Source organism: Artemia sp. Qi Xiang Cuo, chromosome 5 (genome assembly GCF_049724085.1).
Source record: "Artemia sp. Qi Xiang Cuo chromosome 5, ASM4972408v1, whole genome shotgun sequence".
NCBI lineage: Eukaryota > Metazoa > Arthropoda > Branchiopoda > Anostraca > Artemiidae > Artemia > Artemia sp. Qi Xiang Cuo.
Genome location: NC_142798.1, coordinates 3,398,465 through 3,424,647, shown reverse-complemented (window position 1 = coordinate 3,424,647; position 26,183 = coordinate 3,398,465). Strand labels below are relative to the sequence as shown.

The 26,183-nt window shown below is 35.8% G+C and overlaps 1 protein-coding gene across 4 annotated transcripts in view; it reads left to right on the top strand.

Annotated features, from left to right (window-relative positions):
• The window catches only part of Vps35 (Vacuolar protein sorting 35), a 30,383-nt gene extending 9,722 nt beyond the window's left edge, over positions 1 to 20,661 (top strand). For 3 of the 4 annotated variants that reach the window (XM_089089298.1, XM_089089301.1, XM_089089299.1), the window contains exon 2: positions 18,145 to 20,661. In XM_089089298.1, coding sequence (XP_088945424.1) covers positions 18,152 to 20,545 — 2,394 coding nt within the window. In that variant the 5' untranslated portion in view covers positions 18,145 to 18,151 and the 3' untranslated portion in view covers positions 20,546 to 20,661. Of the gene's footprint in view, positions 1 to 5,500; positions 5,781 to 18,144 lie in introns of all 4 variants that reach the window. The other variant, XM_089089300.1, reaches the window with a different exon arrangement.
• Positions 20,662 to 26,183: the final 5,522 nt, after the last annotated feature.

Sequence of the window (26,183 nt, the reverse complement as noted above, 5' to 3'; positions counted from 1 at the left end):
CTAGACAAGCCTATGGCTTACTTCATTTTTTGTTTAAAATAGAAAAATAAAATAACTTTTCTAAATCCTGACTAATAATATTTAAAAGAAATTGAAAAATTTGTCTTTAGTTTGAACAGAAAATATTAATATAGCTCAAAATTTTACTCAAATTTTGAATTAAGTTTTCAAAATTTAGAGTAAAAGAAAATGAGACTGAAACAAAGGTAATGAAAAGGATTCTCTTTCCGAAGTCTATATTAGAAGAGGGTTATTAGATAGACATGGTTGCAGAAGTAATAGTAGAAGTACTAGGAATAGAATTGGTAACAATAGTAATAGTAAGCAGTAATAATACTCTCATTGTGCCATTCTGGACTAGTCCAACATCCTATTCTCATGCCCTGATAGTTTCAACTTAATAATTTAAGCCATTTCTGAGATATTGTTGACACACTCTTTTGACAACCTGCATGCACACAATGTTTTTGGTTTAGCCCAACTTAAAAGCCCAAATCAATACCATTATCCTTAGTAATAGTAGTACTAATAGCAGTAATGGTACTGATACTAATAATAGTGGTAGTATGCATGTAGTCTATTCTATTAGTGCAGCATGCCCTGAAAGTTTCTACCTAATACTGTAAGTTGTTCTAAAGATACTGCTAATACATCCTTATGATTGCCTGCATACACATAGCATGTTTCAATTTAATATAACATACCTCTCAACATTTCCTGGGAATGTCTTCTTAATACCCTTAGCCTTAGGAGTAGAAACAGTAGTAATAGTATGCTTATAGTACCTTTTGGCAGTGGTGTATTTAGCATTTCTGTTCTTGGGGAGGGGGCCACTAGCTAGTAGCTACCAGAAGTCCAGAAACATACAGGCAACCATGTGTATTACTGTCATAGTTGCTGTTTTTTGCTTATTTATTACTATGCTGCTAAAAATAGATAAAATAACAAGTTAAATTAAATAAACTAAAGAGCTCTAATCTTTGAATCAGATACAATCAGATACGTGCACACAGATACAATGTGTGCACGACCATTCAACCTGCCCTCTCTTGACTAATTTTGGAGGTATGTTTTAAGCTGCTTTAGCTTGCTAAAGGAATGTTCTGCAGATGTTGTGCTAACAGGGAGAATACAATCAAGAGTTGATGTAGAGTTGGAAAAAAACAGTTGTTGCATGCACCAAGAGTTTCATAACTTTATCAGGATGATAAGACTTCCCTAAGAACCCTCATTTGGCTTGCCAGACAGTTAGCTCAGCAAGGAGGTTAGTCTCAGAGAAACAAAACTGCTTATATTTTTGCAGATTTGTCACAACCTTAGCTAATAAAGCATCAACAAAAAAACAAGGGAAAAGAACTTGGATTTGAAATGCTCTAGCTTGGTTGTTAGGAAATTTCATATTAAGTTCTTCACATGCTGCTTAATGTATGAGGAAAAGAAGGTCTTTGCCAAAAAGGGAAGTGTGTGAAGAGGAGAATCACCAACGTTGGCATCTTAGTGTTGATGAGGGTGTCCCAACACTTTTAGCTGTCTAAATTTCTTTTCCAAAAAAAAGGAAAATACACTTCCACTAGCTCTTTTAATACAGACTTGCATAAATTGATATGTTCACAGCAGGTAAGTTGATCTAAATTTTCCTTCTGAAGAGAAATTGAAGTTGAAAACAGAATTGAACTCATTTTTTCACAAGAACTCTGAGGGAAAATGAAGCAGAACTATGTAGTGGCTGGTACTAATGAGTTGGCTTTTTGCCATTAGACCTGGATCAGACTGGTTCTCAACAAAGCTCTCCAGTACTCCAACAACAGCAGGGAAAAGCTCCAGAAAAGTAACCCATTCAGCCCTCCATGTTTCACAAAATTCATCAAGAATTTGGATTTTACCTTTTCCATCAAGAAAAGGGGTCTTTCAAACCAACCCTGTGACACAAAATTGAAGGAGCGTTAGCTTTTTTGTATGTGGCAGAGCAGAAACTAATGACTCAGTTCGTTTGGGGAAATAGGAAAAAACAACTTCTTGCAACTACCCATGTAGTATTTGAATTAAATCCAGACAAAAGGCCTTCACCAAGGCAAGATTTAAGCAATGCAAAGTACAATGCATATAATAGCAAGTGGATACTGCTTTTGTGTCTCTGCTTGAGTGCCTTTATACAGACCAGATATGCTACTACCTCAATGAAGCCATTTTCAACTAACTTGTTGATGTCTAATCCAAACCTAAGCAGAGTCTAATAATTTACTTTGCAAGACTTATGCCAGCCAAGTCATTCACAGTGTTGGAATGTAAAAAAAAAAATCATGATTGTCATAGAAATGGACAACAAGAACAAACTGTTCTTATGAAGTAACAGTATTCATCCCATCAGCCAATATTGAAAAACACTTGGCAATTTTCGCTCTTTTCGAAAATTTGTCCTGAATGATGCTGTCATCAATGATATTATTTTGCTCTAGAGGAGATGTATATTTCAAGCTTTTAGAAGATGGTTCGAAATGCTACCACAATTTTGTGTTTTTGTAATCCATCATAAATTACAATAACCCTCTGAATACTACTACTACTACTAACAACTCACCACAGCACCAAGCCGCCTGAGGCCAACACAGCTACGCATGCTCCTCCTCCATCTCAATCTATTCAAAACCTCCCTTTTTACACCCTCCCAGAAAGTTCCCATTTCCTTTAAATCTTTCTTTATGACGTCCTCCCACCCCAGACAAGGATGACCTGCTTTCCATTTAGCCCTAGATGGTTGGCTGAAAAGGACAATCTTTGGCAATCTGTCATTCTTCATCCGCACAGCAGGCCCTAGCCACCTCAACCTTTCTTTCACTATAACCCTAGAGAGCGGTCTTGAACCACATTTTTTGTACAGCCTATTGTTTGAAATAAGGTCAGTCAGCCAGGGACCCAGAACAATCCGTAAGCAATTTCTCTGGAAAATATCTAGCAAATCTTCATCCGTTTTTTAAAGCGCCCTTGCTTCAGAGCCATATTTGACCACTGTCATCACTGTAGCTTCTAATATTCTAAACTTGGTTTGCAGACTTATCTTCCTATTCTTCCTAACTTTTTTAACTGTGAAAAATCACCCTGAACCTTGGCTATTCTACTTTTAACATCTTCACTGCTCCCACCATTTTTACTAGTAATACTACCAAGATAAATGAAGCTGCCCACCTAATCAATCTTTTCGTTACCAAATGTCATCTTTTCATCTTCACTTATTCCTAGCCTTAGTGACTTAGTCTTCTTAACATTAATTTTCAAATCTATTGTAGCATCCTGAACTCGCAAAACTTCTAAAACTTCATTCATTTTGCTCACACTTTCATCTAGGATGCTTAAATCATCAGCATAATCTAAGTCCAGGATACTTTTTCCTCCCCATTTGATTCTGTGGTCTACCATTGTCGTTCTTGTGCTCTTTAAGATAAAGTCCATCAAAACAATCCATATAAAGGGGGATAGAACACAACCCTTCTGAACTCCTGATTTAATACAAAACCAGCTGCTAACCTCATTTCCTACCTTAACTGCAGCAGTGTTATTCTTGTACATAGCACTAATCACTTTAATGTATTTGTCTGGTATACCAAACAAGAATAAAACCTTTATTAAATCTCTTCTATCAACAGAATCGAACGCTTGCTTATTACCTATAAAACTGAGGACCAAAGGTGTTTGACAACTCAGGCACTTGTCAATTATTAACCTAAGAGTGAAAATTTAGTCAACATATCCTCTACCTTTTCTAAAACTGCACTGTTCTTCTTTTATAACTTTGTCTACAGCATCTCTTAGTCTGAGAAGTATCATATTGTAGAGTAATTTGCTACCTACTGAGATCAGATTAATGCCTCAATAATTACCACACTCACTCTTATCACCTTTCATATAAAGTGGCTCAATTATGGTTTTCCTAAAATCGTTAGGTACCTCCCCTTTTTCAAACATCATATTCATAATCTTCAGTAACTTATTTCTAACCTCAGAGCCACCATATTTAAGAAACTCATTTACCACTATCAGCAACTAATCCCACAGGATTAGTTCATGAAAACCACAAGATAGAATAGCCTGGACAATTGGTCTTAATATTTCTTAGTTTTAATCCTTTCCTTGTGATCTTGCAAGTTCAATTGCTTCATTTTGAATGATTTTTCCTTCTTGTATTTTGATAAACACGATAGATGTTTGTACTGCAGTAACATGATATTGTCTTTCACCATAAAACTTGAACTCAGTGAGAATTTCTTTAACGTCAGTATATGGCTTCAAAATTAAGCATCCAAGCGTCTGATTTGAATCTTTATTTGTCTCAGATTCGGCAAATAGGAAGCAGTGTTTTTAGAATGCATCTTTTTTGAAGGGCTGAACCCTGAACACTTTTGGAGTTATGTACTTTGAAAAAGACAACTTTTGTCACTATATCCCTGACATTCCGGTTAACTATTTCAGGAAACTCATAGTCCTTTTTTGGTTTCCAGTGCCTACACATTTAGTCCAATTTTATAGCCTCAGAAATCTGGTAAAGGTTATCAAAGGACTCCAGACCAATGTCAAGCAAGGTGATTATGGGCGCAATGACTGAGATGTCGTCTGATTGTTGGTCTATTTTATGGGAGGGATTATTAATGCTTTGGCTTAGAAGTTATTCTAATGTCTAGGGCAAATTAACTTGAAAAGTTGGTTTAATTTATTAATTTTAGAACTAAAGCATTTAAATATTTTTCAGAGATTGAAACACAAAACGGAAGATTTTTCAATCCAATGACCAATAGGCGTTTTGTGTGGCTCTGTTAATCAACATTAGTTGCAGTTTTTTTTTTTCTAAACGGCCATCGGCCTTCCTCCTAAGTCCTCTTCCCTTTCTGCTGATCTGACGATTTTTTTTTACACATGAGCTCTGACGCCTTTTCTTTCAGACCATGACAAAAAAAAAACGACCTAATTCATATTCTTGCGTTTTATTGAAATTTGAACTCATAACCTTAAATTCAAAAATAGGTTTTCAGTTCTTGAAACCTTCAAAGCTGCATAATTGTCTGCCATGTTTCGTATTTTATTTGATTCTTATGCTAATTCCCAGAGGAGATACGAAAACTGACCTCAGTGTTGTTTCTTTGCAGACATTAGGAGAAAGGGCTTGGTTAAACAAATGGGAAAATGAATCAAGGCCTTGTAGCTTCTCCAATAGAGTAACAGACTTACAGCAGCCACTGTATAATAACAAGAATTTTTAGAAGTTTTGTAACTTCTCTGATGTATTAAAGAAAGTTAATGTGTTACTAAGGTTAGGGTTTACAAGTATTCTTTTAGAATTTGAAGGGAAAAATGGTATTAAAACTGTTGTAGAGGTTTTTTTTTATTGGTCAACATAGTTGACAATAATTGTAGATCTACATCCCATAGAAAACTGATCTGGATCACTAGCGTCAATACAATGCTGTTACAACGCTATTCTGTTTCATTCTTAATGTTCAATCTTTCTCAGGCATTTAAAAACGTGAAAAAAGGAAAATGGTGCATAAAGCTACAATAAAAAGCCATTCATTGATAATCCCTTTGACTGGAATGTTTTGCCAGGAATGAAATTAGCCAAGTTCCTTCTACCTTTGCTTCAATAACTGGAACAGTAGGATTCCAAGCACATCTTCATCAACTACACGCAGTGTTTAAAAAAATGACATAGAGATTATAGACAGTTTTGGGTACTTATGCATTATAGCGCCTCCACTCAAGAAGTTTGATGTGATCTGTCCTGCGTTAAACCGGTTTGTCTGTCTGTATTTGATGACAATTAGTTAATGCATAGTAAGATAAATTACTGTATGGGTATATTTTAATTAAATATTTAATATACAGAGTTGGTGTTTTGTTAGGTTAGGTATTTAATTTAACGCGTTCTGGGTGGCTTGCTTTCCATAATTCTTTGTTGTAGGTTCCTTAATTTTGTTTCTAAAGTATTATATTTTTAACATAATTAGGTATATTTCTTTAGAATTAACCTAACTTTCACTTCTTGAGTGGGGTCGCTGTTATACTAATGGTTAGGTTAGGTATTTAATTTAACACGTTTGGGGTGGTCTGCTTTCCATAATTCATTGTTGTAGTTTCCGTAATTTTGTTACTACAGTATTATATTTTCATCATAATTAGGTATATTTCATTAGGATTAACCTAACTTTCACTTCTTGAATGGGGTCACTATAATACATAAGTACCCAGTTTTGTTTTGCCATTAAGATATAGAGTTGGTGTTTTGTTAGGTTGGGTATTTAATATAACGCGTTCTGTGTGGCCTGCTTTCCATAATTCTTTGTTGTGGTTTCCTTAATTTTGTTACTAAAGTATTATATTTTCATCATAATTAGGCATATTTCATTAGGATTAACCTAACTTTCACTTCTTGAGCGGGTCGCTATAATATATAAGTACCCAGTTTTGTTTCGCCATTAAGATAACTGTCAATATATATTGCGCTTTCTTTTTAAATCAAACAGTTCGTGGTAACGAACTGTAAGTAAGGAGCGACCCGGCTCAATGGTAACCGAAACTCTAGAAAACGGGTTTTTGATACCAATAGATACATAAAAAAAATCAGATTTCAATGCTGATTTCAAATATATAGCTTTCATCAAGTTTAGTGCTACCCATCAAAAGTTACGCGCCTGAGAAAATTTGGCTGATTTTCAAAAAAAAGGGGGAAAGACCCCCTAAAAGTTTTAGAACATTAATGAAAATTACACCATCATATTCAGCGTATCAGAAAACCCTACTGTAGAGGTTTCAAGCACCTATTTACAAAAATGTGGAATTTTGCATTTTTTGCCAGAAGAAAGATCACGGATGCGTGTTTATTTTTTTTTATTTTTTTTTTCCCCGGGGTGATCGTATCGACCCAGTGGTCCTAGAATATCGTGGGAGGGCTCATTGGAACGGAAATTAAAAGTTCTAGTGTCCTTTTTAAGTGACCGAAAAAATGGAGGGCAACTAGGCCCCCTCCCACGCTTATTTTTTTCCCAAAGTCACCCAATCAAAATTTTGATATAGCCATTTTGTTCAGCATGGTCGAAAATATGATAAATATGTCTTTTAGGATGTCTTAATCCCCCGAAGTCCCCAGGGGGAGGGCTAAAAGTTATGAACTTTACCCAATATTAACATATAGTATTGGTTATTGGGAAGTATACAGAAGTTTTCAGGAGGGTTTTTTTCTGGTAGTGGGAGGGAAGGATGGGTGGGGGGTTATGTTGGAGGATATGCCCATGAAGGAAGTTTTCATGGGGGAAGGGAAATTGCCATGAAGGGGGCGCCGGACTTGCCAGCATTATTTGTTTGTTCTTGGTAAGCATACAGAAATTTTCAGGAAGGATTTTTTTCTGGAGGGGGGGGGCTAGAGGAGGGGGTTACTCTGGAGAATATTTCCGTGGAGGATGTTTCTTTGGGGTAAGGGACATTTCTATGAAGGGGGGGAGGCGCCGGATTTCCAAGCATTATTTAAAAAACGATCAGAAATTAAATAAAAAAAACAAGTTTTTTTTCAACTGAAAGTAAGAAGCAATATTAGAACTTAAAACGAACAGAAATTATAACGTATGTGAGGGGGTTCTCCCCCAAGTCAATAACTCGCTCTTTACGCTACAGTTTTTTTTATTTCTTTAAAAATATCTATATATTATAATTAAAAGGCCTTTTTTTTTGAGGGGTTTGTGAATAAAAATTTTTTTTAAATTTTAAAATAAAGAGCTTGTTATTGAATAAGGGAGAACCCCCTCATATACGTAATAACATATATGTAATAAAAAAGAAACAATAAAAAAAAGCAAGCGATACGGCTCAATAGTAATCGAAACTTTTAAAACGGAATTTTGATGTCAATAAATGTATCAAAAGAATGGGCTTATAATGCTGATTCTAAATATATAAATTTTATTAAGTTTAGTATTACTCATCAAAGGCTACGAGCCTGAGAAAATTTACCCGATTTTTTAAAGAGGGGGAAACATCCCCTACAAGTGAAAGAATTTTAATGCAAATCACACCGTCAGATTCAGCGTATCAGAAAACCCTATTACATAGGTTTCAAGCTCATATCTGCAAAAATCTGCAACTTTGTATTTTTGCCAGAAGAAAAATACACGAACATAGAAGTTAGTTACGTAAGTTAATTTGTAAAGACATCCATTTAGCAAAAGAAAAGTAAAATTTTTATGCAAATTTTGTTTACTTATTCAATGACGGTTAGCCAAAATAAAAGCTGCATTAACTAAAAAACGATCAGAAATTAAATAAAAAAAACAAGTTTTTTAAACTGAAAGTAAGGAGCGACATTAAAACTAAAAACGAACAGAAATTATTCTGTATTTGAAAGGGACTGTCCCCTCCTCACCACCTCAATCTTTACGTTTAAGTTTTACTTCTTATAAAAACTCTATTAAAAAAAAAATAGCGTAAAGATTGAGGAATGGTAGCGTGGACAGCCCCTTTTAAATACGTAATGACTTCTTTTTTTTTTATATTTTAATGTCGCTCCTTACTTTCAGTTTAAAAAACTTGTTTTTTTTTATTTAATATCAATAAGGCACATCGAGTCAAATACTAGCGGCGAAGCTTACGTAGCTTTCAAACTTATCAAACGTTACTATGAAATAAGACTTGCTAGATACTCGAGCTAAGAGATGGAATGAATAAGGAAATGAAAATTCTCGGCTAAGGATGTGAGCGAGATCTTAAAAGTGTAGGATCTAGACCTAGACAGATATGTAAAAGATCTATAAAGGGGAGAAATATTGCTGTGCAACACTTCCAATATATTAGCGGAGTATGCAACAATAAATCAAGAGGAGTGCTGAGAGCAAGACATCAAACTCTTAAAAAATATTCTTTGAGAATTTTAGGGAGGAGGGGGCCAGTTCAAAATCCTCCTCAACATTCCGTTAAAGTTTCACCATAATATGCTTAGCTTCAGAAGTGCAAATAGTTTTTGATGTAGTAATAGTAGTACTATTATTATTATTATTACATTATACAATTATACAATTATATTATTATTATTATTACCATACAATCCGCCGAAGCTAATTTTGTAACCTTTGGTTAAATTTGGTTAGTATATAACGGGTTTTTAAGACCCAGTGAGTTTAATGGCTTCAACAGGGCCCACCAGCGTGTGCACACGCCTCATGAGTTACAAACTTTCTCCCAGTAATGGGTTAAATTGCATGGTGATGCAGAACACCATCATGGGAGGATCCTCTTTAGGAAGACAACTGCAGCAGGGCGTAAGATCCAGATCTATGGACAACGGCCTCTGCAAATGGCTGCCTCGATACTTTCAGAATACCTGAAAGACTGAGGACCTTGCAGTGAACTTTATACCCACTTGAGGAGTGGTGCCCCTTGAGGAAATTATAGACTAGTATACGATACAGCATTTGTATTGGATTCTGATCAATTGATAATTCTTCTGGGCTTGGTCTGTTTTGGTGGGCGTTTTCGGACTGAAAAACGTCTTCCTCGCTAATTTATCTACTGTGGGTTTTCTCTCCGTAGTAGCATAATATTTGTAGGCATGAATATATAATGAGTCGGAGGTAATAGGCTTGAGACTGTCTGTGCAGGATTTCGACTTCTGTTGGTAAAAGAGTATGGCCAAGTGTTGTAAACCATGTTCTGACCAAGATGGGCCCAGGATTGCACAAAGCTTCCATTCATTCTGGAGGTACCAGGGACTTCTTGCTGTCCGGTTCTATGTCGGCTTAAGCGCTTCAGTGTATACTTGAAAAGATGTGTTGGCCCCTGTCTTATACTGGTATCCGGGACCATTGCTTTTCCTGTGGCCAAAATAATTTCAATGATTTAAAGAACATGAAAATTGGAACTTGGAATGTTACAACGTTAAAAACTGACGACAGTATAAACATTCTGACTGATAAACTTAGATGCTTCAAACTGGACTTATTAGGAGTTTCAGAAACGTATATCACAGGGGTAGGCAGCATGAAATCAGGTAATATAGAATTTGTTTACTCAGGCTGGAAGGATGGGGTACACAGACAGGGAGTTAGGCTTATGATGAATGAGGAAGCTGCTAAGTCTTGTTTAGGATGGGAAGATATTAATAACAGAATACTAATCGCCCACTTCATGACTAAAAAGTTCAGGGTATCAATTATAGTAGTATATGCCCCTCGGCTGTCCTCTGACAGTTCATCTGAGTAAGTTCCAAGAAAAACGCAAAAACCTTGTTTGCTCTATGCATTTTTACCGTGTTTATTTAAACAATGAAGTGATGATGCTCATTGTATGATGCTGCTGATTGTTTTCACTGATCAAGTGTAATTTGTCAGATACTAGATTTTGGCGTAAATGTCGATTTCTAGTATGTACATGCTAGGTACGACACGAAAATAATGGTGAGCTCCTGTGTAGATACCAGGTAATATCATCGAAACTAATCATCGGAGAATAATTTCGTTTGCACCATCGGATTCCTCGTGGTCTGACTAGGCGGGATCCACTCTTAACTAAAATTTGAATTTTTTTTTTGTAGATACTAGGTTTTGTCAGAGGACAGCCGCTTTGTAGAACCGACTGATGGAGATACTAGTGACTCAGAGGAATCTTACTTACAGTTACAGGAGCAAATCGACAGGGTTCAGGTAGAAATATGGTGTTTTCACTAGGAGATTTTAACGCACAGGTCGGTAGAAATAGGGATAAATGGTACACTACCCTAGGTAAATTTGGTGTAGAAAAAGAAAACAATAATGGATACAGACTGTTGCAATTTTGTAGGTATAATAATCTAGTTATAACCAATACGCTGTTTGGTCATAATTTGGCCCATAAGTTAACATGGCATTCACGTGATGGTAAGACAGCAAGCCTTATTGATTATGTTATTGTAAACCGAAGACTAACAGGATCAATAGAAGATACTAGGGTATATAGGAGTGCTGTTTTGATACTAAAAGTAAAGATGACCATCTGGTAGTGTCTAGGGTTAATTTAAAGCTGAAATTTCGGAATTGTAGCTACCTCCCGGGATGTTATGATGTTGGTAGACTCAGGATGAGAATTTGAGAGAAATTTTCCAGGAACAGTTGAATACTAAACTGCAGAGTTTATAATTTGACAATATGGAAGATGGATGGAATAATTTAAGAAAAACAATTTTTGAAGTTGCTAAAAGCTTTATGTTTAATAGAGAGGAGAAGGGACTTGAACAAGAATTATCTGAGTGGTAGATCATATGAAAACAAAAGGAATGTAAAGAAAGTGGAGAAAGCATTAAAATATGAACTAAGGAGGCGTGAAGAAGAGGTCATGGATAAAATTGCCGAGGATTTGGAAGATGCAGCTAGACAGCATAATAGTAAAATATCGTACTAGCATGTTAATAAATTGAGAGGGAGTAGTCAATCTGGACTTGTTCCAGTTAAAGATAGGAATGGGGCCACAATTAGTAATAAGGAAAGAGTTAAAGAGAGATGGGCAGAGCATTTTGAGAATGTGCTAAACCGAGATAGAGTTGCAGGAAGAGATATAGAGGAAAATGAAAAATTTTGTGATACCTTGGATGGGAAGTAAGATTTGTTTTGTGAGGAAGAATTAGCGACAGTACTAAAAGGATAAAAAAAAAATTTCTTTTACTAAAGTACTAAAATTTTGAAATATATTGTAGGAAATACTCAGTAATATGATACTTTTTAGATTGAGAGATGCTTTAGACAAAGTTTTAAGAGAAGAACAGTGCTGTTTTAGAAAACGTAGAGGATGTCTTGACCAAATTTTCCCTCTTAGATTAATAATTCATAAGTTCCTGAGTTACCAAACACTTTTGGTCATCAATTTGATATATTATGAGCAAGCTTTTGATTCTGTTAATAGAAGAGATTTAGCAAAGGTCTTATACTTGTATGGTATTCTAGAAAAATACATAAAAGTGATTAATGCTATGTACGAGAATGACACTGCTGCGGTTAAGGTAGGAAATGAAGTTAGCAACTGGTTTCGTATTAAATCAGGAGTTAAGCAGGGTTGTGTTCTATTCCCCTTTATATGGAACATTTTGATGGATTTTGTCTTAAGAAGCCCAGGAAAGGCAATGGGAGACCATGGAATCAAACGGGGAGGAAAAGATCTCCAGGACTTAGATTATGTTGATGATTTAAGCATCCTAGAAGAAAGTGTGAGCAAAATGAATGAATTTTTAGAGGTTTTGCAAGTTCAGGGCGTTAGAATAGATTTAAAAATAAATGTTAAGAAGACTAAGTCACTAAGGCTAGGAATAAGTGAAGACGGAAAGGTGACGTCGGGTAATGAAAAGATTAATCAGGTGGACAGCCTCACTTACCTTGCTAGTCTTTATAGGTTAGACGGTGGGAGCATTGAAGATGTTAAAAGTAGAATAGCCAAGGCTTGGGGTGTTTTTTTCACAGTTCAAAAAAGTTTGGAAGAATAGGAAGATAAGTCTGCAAACTAAGACTAGAATATTAGAAGCTTCAGTGATGATAGTGGTCAAATATGACTCTGAAGCTTGAGCGCTCCGAGAAGCGGATGAAGATTTGGTAGATGTTTTCCAGAGAAATTGCATATAGATTGTTCTGGGTACCCGGCTGACTGACCATATTTCAGACAGTAGGCTGTACGAAAAGTGTTGTTCAATCCCGCTTTCTAGGGCTACAATGATAGAAAGGTTGAGATGGCTAGGGCACGTTCTGTGGATGAAGGATGACAGATTATCCTTTTCCGCTAACTGTCTAGGGCTATACGGAAAGCAGATCCTCCGCTGATGGGGTGGGAAGACGTCATAAAGAAAAATTTAAAGCAAACGGGAACTTCCAGGGAGGGTGTAAAGAGGGAGGCTTTGAATAGATTGGGCTGGAGGAGTGTGCCTAGCTGTGTTGGCCTCAGGCGGTTCGGTGCTGCGGTGAGTTGTTACTAGTAGTAGTAGCAGTTATGGTAGTAGTTGTAGTGGCAGTTACCGATTGTATTAATAGTAGTATGCACATTGTGCCTTTTGGTTTGTTCAAAATCCTCTTTAACTTGTCCTGAAATTTTTAACTTAAATACCCTAGACATTCATGGGATATTGCTGACACGCCTCTTTGACAACCTGCATGTACAGAGTGTGTTTTGATCTAGTTCAACTTTCCCCTGAACATTTCAAGAAAGTTTCACCTTCCTATCCTTAACCTCAGTGGTATTAGTTGAAGTAGCAGCAGTAGTAACCGTAGAAGTATGCACAGAGGGCGTTCTGGTTTGTTAGAAATTCCACTCAACAAGCCTTAAAATTTCCACTTAATGCTGTAAGACATTTCTATACATCCTTTTGGCGACCTGAATGCACATTGTGTTTTGATTTAGTTCAACATTCCCCTAAATATTACCTGAAAGTTTAACCTTAATACCATTAGCCTCAGTAGAAGCAGTAATAATACCAGTTACAATAGTAGTAATGGTGGTAATATGTACATAGTGGCTTTTGGTTTGTTTAAGATTACCTCACCATGTCTTGAAAGTTTAAACTTAATACTCTAAGTTGTTCCTAAGATGTTGCTTATATACTCTTTTGTCTACCTTCATGCATGTAGTGTGTTTTGATTTTATTGAAACTCTCCCTAAACGTTTTCTGAAAGTTTAATTTTAAAACCATTAGCCTCACGAGTTGCAGTAATTGTATTAGTAGTAGTATGCACATAGTGCCTTTTAATTTGTTCAAAATCCACCTCAACATACCCTGAAAGTTTCAACTTAATAATCTAAGCCTTTCCTGAGATATTGCTGGTACATTCTTTTGATAATCTACATGCTCATAATATATTAATTTAGTTCAATATTCCATGAAAGCTTCACCTTAATACCCTCAGCTTCGCTAGTTGCAATAGTTGTAGCAGCATTAGTAGCATATGCACATAGCACCTTTTGTTTGTTTTTTAACTTCCTCCTCAACACATTCCGAAAGTGTCAACTTAATACTACGTATGAAGCTAAGAGAGGAAAAGAAATAATAAATGATAAATAAAACCAAAAAAGGCTGAGAAAACGAGGATCTTAGCTTCATACGTCATGTATAGCCAGTGTGGTCTTAGAAAGTATTTAAGCTTAATACTATAAGCAGTTCTTGGTATCGTTGCTGATACATCTTTTTGACACCCTGCATGCACGTAGTGTTTTTTGATTCAGTTCATTATTCTCTCAATATTCCCTGAAATTTTCACCTTAAAACCCTTATAGTAGGAGTAGTAGTATTAGCAGCAGTAATGGTTGTAGCAGTAGTAGTAGTATCATTAAAATATTGCCTTTTGGTTAGTTCAACATCTCCTGCAACTTGTAAGTTTCAAGTTCATACTCCAAGCCATTCCTAAGATAGTACTGACATGCCCTTTTGACAACCTGCATTTACACAGTGCGTTTTGATTAAGTTCAACTGCCCTCTCAATATTCCCTGAAGTTTTCACCCTCATACTCTTAGTCTTAGTAGTAGTAGTAGTCATAGTAGTACTTATAGGAGTTTTAACAGCAGTGGTAAACGATTGTAGTAACAGTAGTTGCAGTATTACTGGTTGCAGTAGTAGTATGCACATATTGACTTTTGGTCAGTTGAACATCCCTCTCATCATGCTCTGTAAGTTTCAATTTAGTATTATAAGTCATTCCTAAGATATTGCTGATATGCCCTTTTGACAACCTGTATCTACATAGTGTGTTTTAATTGAATTTAAATTCCCCCTAAACATTTCCAGAAATTTTGACCTTAATACCCTTAGCATTAATAGTAGTCACAATGGAAATAGTAGTTGTAGTAGTAGTGGCAGTAGTAGCAATAGTGGTATTAAGTTCCAACTTAATACCCTATGGCATTCCTGAGACATGCCCTTTTCACAACATGCATGCACAGAGTTCATTTTGACTTAGTTCAACTTTCCTCTCTACACTCCCTGAAATTTTATGTTAATAGCCTTAGTAGTAGGAGTCATAATAGTAGCAGTAGGAGTATTAGTGTTGTATCAGTAGTGGTAGTAGCAGTAGTTGCAGCAGTGTTAGTAGTAGAAGTAGTATACGCACATTGTCCTTTGGTCAGTTGAACAGCCCCCTCTTTGTGCCCTGGAAGTTTCAACTTAAACCGCTAAGTCGTTTCTAAGATATTATTGATACACCCTTTTGACAACTGGTATTGATACAGTGAGTTTTTATTTAATTCAATTTCCCCCTTGATATTTCCTCAAATTTTTACCTTTATAACCTGACCCTTAGTAGTTGTTGTAACAGAAGTAGTAGCAGTAGTAGTAGTGGTGGTGGTAGTAGTAGGATTAGCAGTAATATTAAGTGTTATTGCACATATATTGCCTTTTGGTCAATTGATCATCCCCTTTATTATTCCCTATAAGTTCCATATTTATACCCTAAGTCATTTCTGAGACTCATCCTTTTGACAACCTGCATCCACATAGTGTGTCTTGATTTAGATCAAAGCTCCCTTTAACATCGCCTGAAAGCTTCATTTGAATGCCCTAGGCCTTTTTGGACACCATAGATCAAACATGCCCCCCTTTCCCAATAACAAATGCGATATAATAACAGTGGACAAATTGTATAACTCACAGCCTTTGTCCCAAGAGCTGTGGGGGAGTTGTCATACCAAGAGGAATGGTTATTGGACCTTTCAAATATGCCTAACAAGATTACCATCTGGAAATGTTGATCACATGTCTTTGGGGAAAAGATGGGAGTGGAAGGGGAAGTGACTGCCCTCCAAACTTTTGAGTCTTAAGATGGGCAATAGAACTTTCAGTTTCCAATTGAATGAGCCCCGTCCAAAGCTTCCTACGATTACTGCTTCCATATGAAGTGACTTGGTGAAGAAAATAATACGTTGAACCCACTTCACTCTTCACTTAGGCAGGGCCATTGCCTATGATTTGGCCTTTTAGGGGGAATCATCTAGGACATCTCTTGTGGACTCCTTGCCAACAAAATATTGCGTTAATGTTGAAGGAATTTTGAAAAAAACCTCATTGCATATTTTAGTTTTTAATGATTGAATTATATTGGTGTTCAGTTATGGGATCACCAAATCAAGATGAAACTGGTACAAATATTTAGAATTATCTAACATGAATCTCACAGAAGGAACTCGCAACTGTACTTCATGAATTTATTAGTTTGTTTGCAGCTTTGAAATCTTATTCAGTTTCATTGTTTGCTTTTTAGTCCCAAGTTAAGTGCTATTCTGCCATTTTAAGTTTTTTTTTATCCTAAGGTTTTCTTTTTCAGCCTTGTTTCATTCTTTTATGTCCTTTTTAGTTTTTAAACCAATTTTTCAGACCTTTTGTTCTTTTTCGCCAGTTTCATGACACCTCTGCTTTTATGTTGGAATGGTAAAAAGGGCTCCCAGAATTTAGAAAAAATATTGGTCTTTTTTTACAAGTCGAACATTCAGTTTTTTATCCAAAGATAATCTCTCGCTTGACACAGCCAATACTTTACTCTAAATCTTTGTAGAAAATTGTGATCCAGCCCTATTATTTCTTGACTATCGCTATTTGAAATGGGCTACTGTTGCCGAAGTGATATTTGTAACTCAAACATTCGAAATATTATATTTATTGGCTAGTTCTATTCCTATTTTTGGTTCTCAACATCATTACATCTTTTCATACTCTCCAAAATTTCCTATGTATTGAAGGCCAGGTAGAAATCTTTGTCATGTGCATAATTGTTAATAACACTCAAAACATTAAAAATGGTTTTCTCCGTTACTTTGCTCTTTATGCTTTTGCTAAAACTTGTGTTGTGTAGCATACCATTTTTTGAGTTTTCGTACCTGCACTGCTGCTAACACTTTTACTCTGGCTAAAACTCATTCTACCAAAACTACTTTTACCTCAACTATTCCTAGTGTTCATCTAACAAAGCTAATGCTCTACTTTAGCTGTTTGTAAAACTCCGTGTCCAGCCCTAGCCTACTATTATCGCTTCAACTATTTTCACTCCTACTATCACTAATCCCACCAAAGCAACATTTACAATGATTAATTCAAATCATCATTTATTGTAGACATTGTATACTTTCTATGGCATGGTCCAAACATAGTGTCTTTTAGTCAATCAATTTATTGTCGTCAATAATCAATAAGTCAATCAATAGTCAATTTATAGTTTTTTTTAGTTCTTACAAAAGAGCTATTTATTCTAATTAAAACCTTTGTGACTCAGGGGTCATTCTTAAAGACTTGGAACAAAATTTGAACGTTAGCGTAAAGAGCGAAGTATTGACGAGGGGGCAAACCCCTTGATATACGTAATAATTTATGTTTGTTTCAGTTTTAGTGTTGCTCCTTACTTGCAGTTACAAAAAAAACTTGTTTTTTGTTTGATGTATTTTGAGGGTTGGCCAATATCTATAAAGATGCTTTTTTTTGCTTGGCAATGTAGTGAAATAAACTGATTAGAAAAAAGTCTTTTGAATGAGGAAAAAACTTATCTAGTCATCTAATTAAAGAGTGAGATACTTAATTTATAGATTATTTACCACAGTTTTTGTTTGTCTAAAATACCCCTTGAATTATTGCTAAGTAACAGGAACTGTGTTAAGAAGCTTTTTGGATAAGAAAGGGTCGATTTAGTCAAATATCTAAATAGCAACGATAAATAATACCAAAAGTTTCTGTTGTAGCCTATCTTTCAGGATTTAGAATAGAGCTTGTCAAGGAATTCTCATTTTATTATTATGGGAAGCTTATGGCTGCCTTTTTTGGAACTTCAAACTCGGCAGTAAAAGTATGTCAAGAAAAAGTACTATTTTGTTTGCAAGGTATACTTTTAGAGTTATGGATGATCATTATTTAGCTCTTTGTTTTGCTGTACAATAAAGCAAAAAGCAAAAAATGTTTTTGGATAAGAAAATAGTTTGCTTAGTCAGGTAAGTAAACACCAAAAAAGAGTAATTACAAAAAGATCCTATAAGATAATTGTTGTACTTTCCTGAATATCGAAAATACAGACATAAGAGATAGAAAACAGTTGAAAACAGATATAAAATGTTATTGGAATGTTTTTTCTTTTTACATTTTCTGAGGACTCTATTTGTTAATAAAGGCTAATAAGACAAATTAAACCTATTTGCAGGTCAGCAATGCCACTTGGATTCATGGAAGATCCTGATAAAATCTTGGATGAAGCCCTTGCAAATGCCAAAAACCATGGATTTCAAATGAAAAGGTCATTAGATAATGGAAAATTAATGGATGCATTAAAATATGCATCCTCAATGCTTTCAGAACTGCGAACATCTCTGCTATCACCAAAAAGCTACTATGAGTTGTATATGGTTGTTTGTGATGAACTAAGACATTTGGAAACATATTTGTATGAAGAATTTCAAAAGGGGAAAAAGGTGACAGACCTGTATGAACTTGTCCAATATGCTGGAAATATAGTCCCTAGGTTATATTTGCTTATTACTGTTGGTCTTGTTTACATTAAGGTAACAATGAGTACACGAAAAGAGATACTCAAAGACTTGGTGGAAATGTGTCGAGGTGTGCAACATCCTCTTAGAGGTTTATTTCTTCGAAATTATTTACTTCAATGTACGCGTAACATCTTACCTGATGAAGTGACAGAAATTGAAAGTGGTTCAGGCATAGTTAATGACTCAATTGAATTTATTCTACTCAATTTTGCAGAAATGAATAAGCTTTGGGTCCGTATGCAACATCAAGGCCACACTAGGGAACGTGAAAGGAGGGAAAAAGAACGACAAGAACTTCGCCTCCTTGTTGGTACTAATCTGGTCAGGCTTGCTCAACTTGAAAGTGTTGATATTGAAATGTATGAAAGAGTTGTTCTTCCTGGAGTTCTTGAGCAAGTTGTCAGTTGTAGGGATGCAATTGCGCAAGAATACTTGATGGAATGCATTATTCAAGTTTTTCCTGACGAATTTCATCTGGCAACTCTAAAAACTTTCCTCCAAGCATGCGCTGAGCTTCATCCTGGCGTTAATGTAAAAGCAGTTGTGGCTGCCTTAATTGACCGGTTGAGCCAACACATTAACCGTCAGCAACTTGATGGCAAGACTGATGTAGCAGAAGATATGAAACTATTTGACATTTTTTCTGAGCAAATTAGTCATATAATTACTGCTCGACCTGAAATGCCTACTGAAGATGTCATTGCTCTGCAAGTGTCACTAACCACACTGGCACTTCGTGTATACCCAGATAATATAGATTTAATTGATCACGTTTTTAAAGTAACGGGTGATGCTTTGAACAGATGTAAAACGGGAAAAATTGAAATAACTTCTCATTTGGGAAGAGAGATGGCCAAGCTTTTACGCATTCCTATTGATAATTACAAAGATATCCTTATGCTTCTGAAACTGCAAAATTTCCCAGAGGTTATGAACCGTCTTGATTTCAATGGTAGAATTGCTATATCAATGCATATAATAAATTGTATCCTTGACAAAGAAACCAAAATACAAACAGTAGAACAAGTCAATAGTCTTCTAACGTTTCTTGCAACAATGGTTACTGATCAAGAGGATTTTGCTCTAGATGAGGTCTATGCAGAGAGTGAAGAATTTGCCGAGGAGCAGAATACATTGTCACGTTTGGTACAAACTTTTGAAGGAGACTCTCCTGACCAGCAATATCTGATTTTAAATTCAGCTAGAAAGCATTTCAGCTCTGGTGGAAATAGACGTATTAAATATACACTTCCCCCATTAGTTTTCAAAGCTTTTATCCTTGCAGAAACATTCTATGATGATAGGGACGAAGATGTTAACTGGGACAAAAAGTGTCAAAAAATATTTACGTTCTGTCACCAAACTATTTTAGCATTAATCAAAGCTGACTTAGCCGAATTGCCTCTTAGGCTTTTTTTACAAGGTGCCCTTGCAGTAAATCGTGTCCCTTTTGAAACTCAAGAAACAGTAGCTTATGAATTTGTATCACAAGCGTTTACCTTATTTGAAGATGAACTTTCTGAATCTAGAGCTCAGTTTTCAGCAATTACGTTGATTGCTGCAACACTTGAAAAAATGACCTGTTTTAGTGAAGAAAGTCATTCCACTTTGAGATCCCAGTGTGCTATGGCTGCAGCTCGTCTACTAAAGAAGCCAGATCAGTGTAGAGCCATATGTTTAGTGGCCAATATTTTTTGGTCTGGTTTTACTAAAGAAAAGAATGCTGCTCTTAAAGATGGTAAGCGCGTGCTGGAATGCTTAAAAAAGGGCGTAAAAATTGCTTCTCAATGTATGGATATGGTTGTACAAACTCAGTTAATGGTTGAGCTGCTTAACAGCTATATTTTATTTTACGAAAAAGGGAATGACCAAATTAGCATAGATCATTTGAATCAGCTGATAAAGAGGGTGAAAGATGATCTTCTCCCTATACTCGAGAAATCAGAAGAAACTGATCATGTTAAAAGACATTTTGAAACCACTCTTAGTTACCTCAGAGGTCGTGTGGAATCACCTGCTGGGGACAAACCTCCTCTTTTGGGAATATCCTTTTGAATGTAATTTGATTGAGGGTTCTCTGCTGGTTTGTTTGGATTATTTATTTTGTAATAATGACAATTTCCTGCTTTTTTGTGATTGTAACTGTTTTAAATCGTATTACACTTGTAACTCAAGAACTAAAGGTTTTTTTCTTTTAGAGGGTGATTTGAATTGTGCTGATACAAGTATTTTTGTTCTGTTGTGGGCGCCGAAAGGGAAGGGCGTTTCCCACATAGGAAATAAGAGGAGACTTATCAAATGTGTAAAAATACGAAAATGAGGCATATTTCCTTTTAAATGTTGGTAAAAACGAAGTTCCTGGAGGACCCCTCACACCCTCTGGGCATTTCCTGGTGTGGCTTAAGGCTATTATACTACTACTGCTAAAAACTCACTACAGTACCAAGCTGCTTTAGGCAATGCGGATACGCATGCTCCACCTCCAGCCAATCTATATTTTATTCCCAATTGCGCCCCTCCTCAAAATTCTGGGCCTATTTTGAAATAAACCTGCGGGCCTGTCTATTGATGTTTTAACTATTAATTTAAAAAAAAAGTGCTTTCGGAAAAAGAAAGTTTTGACTATGACTTGCAGAAATGAAGTCCTATAATAATTCAAACTTAAAACGACCAGAAATTACTATTGATGAATAAATGAAATCCAAAACGAACCGAAATTAAAATAAATAATCAGATCAAAAATAAAAACAGCAGTGACGTGTGAAACAAAGAAGAAAACAATAATAAGTGAAAAATAAAATCAAATAGGTAAGAAAAACGAGGCTAGTGTCAGCAGTGGAAAAATATGAAGCAAAAATAAGCAGATATTTCGACAAGGACCGTCGTCTTCAGTGCTCAGAAAAAATTAAAAACAAAAACAAAACGAAATTTAACCTTTTGAAGTAAACTTCACGAGAAGAGAAAAAACACTGAATTAAAACCAGCCAGAATAAATGAAAGACGATTCACCAATTGGATAGCGCAAATATTCTTTGCCTAGCAACACATTTAGCTTGCCTGCAAACTTGATTTTCATTAGCGGACAGATTGTCTTAAATTAGACTTAGGAAAAAGGTTGCATGAATCTTAATATTAAGTTATTATAAATTGGGCGTAAGGAAATATTTCCTTTATCTCTATAGCAAAATCTCTATTTATGTATTTTTAAATCTCAATTGCCTCTCTAAAAGATTGCGGTAAGCCATTTACAGCAGATATTAAAGTTACCTCTTCAAAAAGAACTAAATGATCAGCCTTTCCCAAAACGTGGAGGGCTAAAGCAGAATCAAAGTTGTAATTTTTATTTTCACATCTCAGGCATTTATCTATTGAAGTTCTGTGTTCATGCAATCGTTTCCTCCAGCTGTTGAGGGCTCCTACTAATGTAAAACTTCTCACATTATGGGACTCTGTAGACACCACTACACAGTATAGGGTCAGTTTTATCCTTTCCCGAGTTGAAAAAACGTTCAACCTTTAGTTCACTTTTGGAAGAAAGAGAGAGATGATGTTTTTTTTTTAATTTTCCCAAGTTTGTCGCTGAATTTAAAAATGTATGGTATAGAAATGATAGTTTTGTTTTCATTTGCCGGAGTAACTGAAGCAAGGGGGCGGGTTCATTATTTTCTTGTTTTACCTCTTTTAATCGTCTATCTATCATATTTTAATAAGGTTAAATGAGTAGCCATTGTAAAATAGAATATCTTTAGCATAATTTAATTCAGATTTTGCTTGAATATGTGAACAGATTTTTAGAACTCTGTCGACTAAAGAAATTACTACCCACGAAAAGTTAAGCAAGAAAAACGGGTCTTAATTTTATTAAAGCAGTGAATAAATAACAACAAAATTAACACTTAATTAAAAAATACTCCGAATATTTGGGTCCCATGTCTGGGAGCCTTTCCGAACGGAAAAAAAGAGAGAGAAAAAAAAAATGTTCTCTAAAAAATAATATATATCGAGATACAACAAAACTAACACACGAAGAGAGAGAAAAAAACAAAAGAAAAGAAATCTAAATAAATAAGTAGGAATTAAACTCACATCTGAAATAACGCTTCCATTCACTAACAAAAACGAAGGTCTATAAGGGTACTATTCGTCTCGTCACAAATCAATCTCTGGGAGCCTTTCTCAACGGAAAAAAAGAGAGCGAGAAAAAAATGTTCTCTAAAAAATAATATATATCGAAATACAACAAAACTAACTCACGAAGAGAGAGAAAAAAGAAAAGAAATGTAAATAAATAAGTAGGAATTAAACTCACATACTAAATAACACTTCTATTCACTGACAAAAACGAATAGTAGTGACAAAAACGAATGGAAAAGCAGTGTGGTCTAAGAAATTATTTAAATTACTACCCCTCTTTCTACAGAAGGAGGGTGGTTTGACGAGAAATGTAGATAACAATCATTATTGGTAGGCTTTTCATATATAGAAAATTCTAGGTTAGGAGTATTTTTTATAAAAATTCCAAAAAATGAAGCTTTTCTGAATCTTCCAGTTCTATTGTAAATTGAAGATTGGAATCAAAAGTGTTCAAATGTGCCAAAAGATCATTTCGACTCCTGTCCATGTTCCCAAACAAAGTATTAAAGTAGCAATGGCTTCCATAGATGAATAGATGAATCCTAAAACGAGCAGAAACTAAATTGAATAACCAAGTCGAACTTAAAACGAAGAGAAATTACCACAAACAACAGGACTACCGCTACCTAAAACATTGGCTCAGTTTCAGGTGTCATGTATAGATTAAAACCATCTAAAAGTTTAAAAAAATCTTTTTTCATTTATGTCTACATCCCTCTAAGTTACAAAGTGGCTCATTGTCAGGCATCATAAGACAATGCAGCCAATAATTCGTAGTTTCAAATGTTTTCTGCATAGGGGTTCACCTGGCAAAGAAACTTATGAAAGTAATTTAATGCTGATTTGAAAGACAAAATATACCGTAAAACCCGGTTTAGTTCTTTTGGTCTGGAATGTTTAGAAACATTTGGAGTCTAGTTACTGGGTTGAATAAAAGTAATACGATCCCTAGGCGATGGAATTTTTTTTGAGGCCATTCTCAGACAGAACGTTATTTTTTTTCAAATTCTTTTCTGTGCATTAGTTCCCTATACCAATAGCTTACAGATATAAGAAATTGCCTCTTTGTTGTCCTTTTTTCGGAGGGAAAAATATCTAGGAGACAAAGTATTTTTGTGCCCTTATCCCTTCCCCCAAAATAGTATTTGTGGTACCTTTCCCCTTCCCAAATACTCTCTAGAGTTGTATCGTGGTCCTCCCAGTCCTTCCTGAGATAGTGAAGAGGTGATGTTTTGCTAGTCTAAGTGAATGTACTGTCTTTTGATTTTACCTCACTTTTTCACCCTGAAAGGAATAAATGTTCAACTGGGGTTAATAGATCGGAACATTTTAGGTGGATCAGAGACATTCATTTCTGCCCCATATCTCTTTTCTCCTACCATAAATTATTAATGCCTGTTGCCCCTTCTCTGTCCTCAGCCTTTCTAAAGTTTCAACTCAGTCCCATCCTATCGCTGTTAGACTATGTAAATGTGTCTTTCTCGACAACCTGAATTCGTAGTATCTTTCCATTTATTTCTACTTTCCCCCCCCCCCATTGAAAATCGAGATACATTTTCCCTTCAGTGCCCCCTGAAAGTTTCAATCTTATCCGCCAAGTCATTACTGAGACAATGCAGACACACTACCTCGATAACCTAGGTATCACATGGTTTATTATCGTCTGCATCGCTACTTCACCGGGAATACATTCTAGTCCAACAGGGGCTCATAGTACCAAATAGCAGATTGGCGGTCATATCTGTAGAACCATGCCATCTGTCTCCTCCTCAAGTCTAGATTTTAGGTCTATTTGCCCCCCTCTCCCAATACTCCCTAGTAGCTTTAACTGAATCTTCCAATCACAAAAATATTCTAATCCAACATGGGATCATGGTGCCAAATAAAATACCGGAGACCAAATCACCGGGCTCTTCCTCTCTGTCTTCTCGCCCAGGTCAACACTTCATGATATGGTATGATAACTTCAGTTTAACTTGCCCCCTTCCCGCGCACATACACTCGCTATCTCTTAAGTTTCAACTTGATCTCCTAAACCGTTCTTAACAGCTTGCAGGGACCCTATTTTATTAGCCTGGTCAAATCTAGTGTCTTTCTATTTACATCGTTATTTCACCGTGTATAGATTCTAGTTCCATGGGGGCTTAAAGTGTTTAAAGAGCCTAAGCTTTTCAACAGATTTGAAACAACGTAGGCTTACCCTGTCTCTACCCCCTTCTCAAAGCTCATATTTAAGGTTTAAAACCGCTCCGTCCAAATAAAAAGTGTCCTGAAAGTTTCAACTTGATCTATCAAACCGGTCTCAAGACAGTGTATCTAGGCTATTTTGATAACCTGGCAACGCTTAGTGTTTTTTTTTTTATTTACTTCGCTACTTAATCGTGGATTGACCCTAAGTCCTATAGCAGCTTATTTTGCAAAAATGCTTTGGATGATCGGAAACAAAACTATTCAGCCCCTCGTCATGCAAAAATTTAGTTCTACTGCCCCTTTCCTGTTCACTCTCTTAAACTACCTGAAAATTACAAGTTCCTCCGCCAGACCGTTCCTGAAATATATTGCAGTAATTGTATTTTGATAGCATCTATACATAAAGTCTCTTTTGATTTACCTCTAACCTCCCCCTCAAGTCATAGCTCACTTCATCTGTCCCCTGCTCCTCAACACTCCTAAAGTTTCAACTTGGTTCCCCAAGCCGTTCCCGAGATATTGGAGATACACCACTGTGATTACTTGGTAGTGTATCGTGTCTTTTGACTCACCTCTAAACGTAACTGCACATAGATTATAAGTCCCATAGGAGCTTAGAGTACGAAAACAGCTCGGTGGATTAGAGATGACAATTGTTTAAACCCTTCCCTTCCACCAAGATAAGGTTTGAAATCCTCTTATCCTACATTTCCCTTCCTCTCCCCAGCACCACCTGAAAATTTCAGCATCGTTTTCAGCGTGATTTCAAAATCGTTCCCCCAGCTGCTCCTTACATATTACCTTTATGCTATTTTGAAGACCTGGACACACATTTTTTTTCGATCTACCCCCCCCCCCTCACAAGTCAAAATTTGAGATCCGATTACCTCCTCCTCTAAAACCCTACCTTAAAGTTTTGATTTGGTCCATCAAGCCATTCCCGAGATATTATGAAAATTGAATGCACGTAATGTCTTTTTGTTTCCTTAGGCTAACGTGTCTCTTGCAGGGCTTAACCTGTGATACTCTGGGAATCTTAACCTAGTGAAAAATCCCTAAAAGCTTTTCAACTAAAATCTAAATGCGAATATTGGCTAATCTACTTCAATTAAGTTCATTGCCCATGGGGCTTTTTGGGTGATAAAAACTTGCACTTTACTGAAAACAATCCTTATTTCGGGCTATTTGTTACTATATCTCATAACATCGAAAAAAAATCACCATCATAACTAAGATTCTTCAAAAAAAAAAGTGAATGTGGATTGACAGTTTAATGTACGAGGGATGTTTTTAAGTAAGGTCCGTTCGAACATAAGTACACAACGAAAGATTATTTCAAAAAAGTAAATTTATTTTCAGAAAATGAATA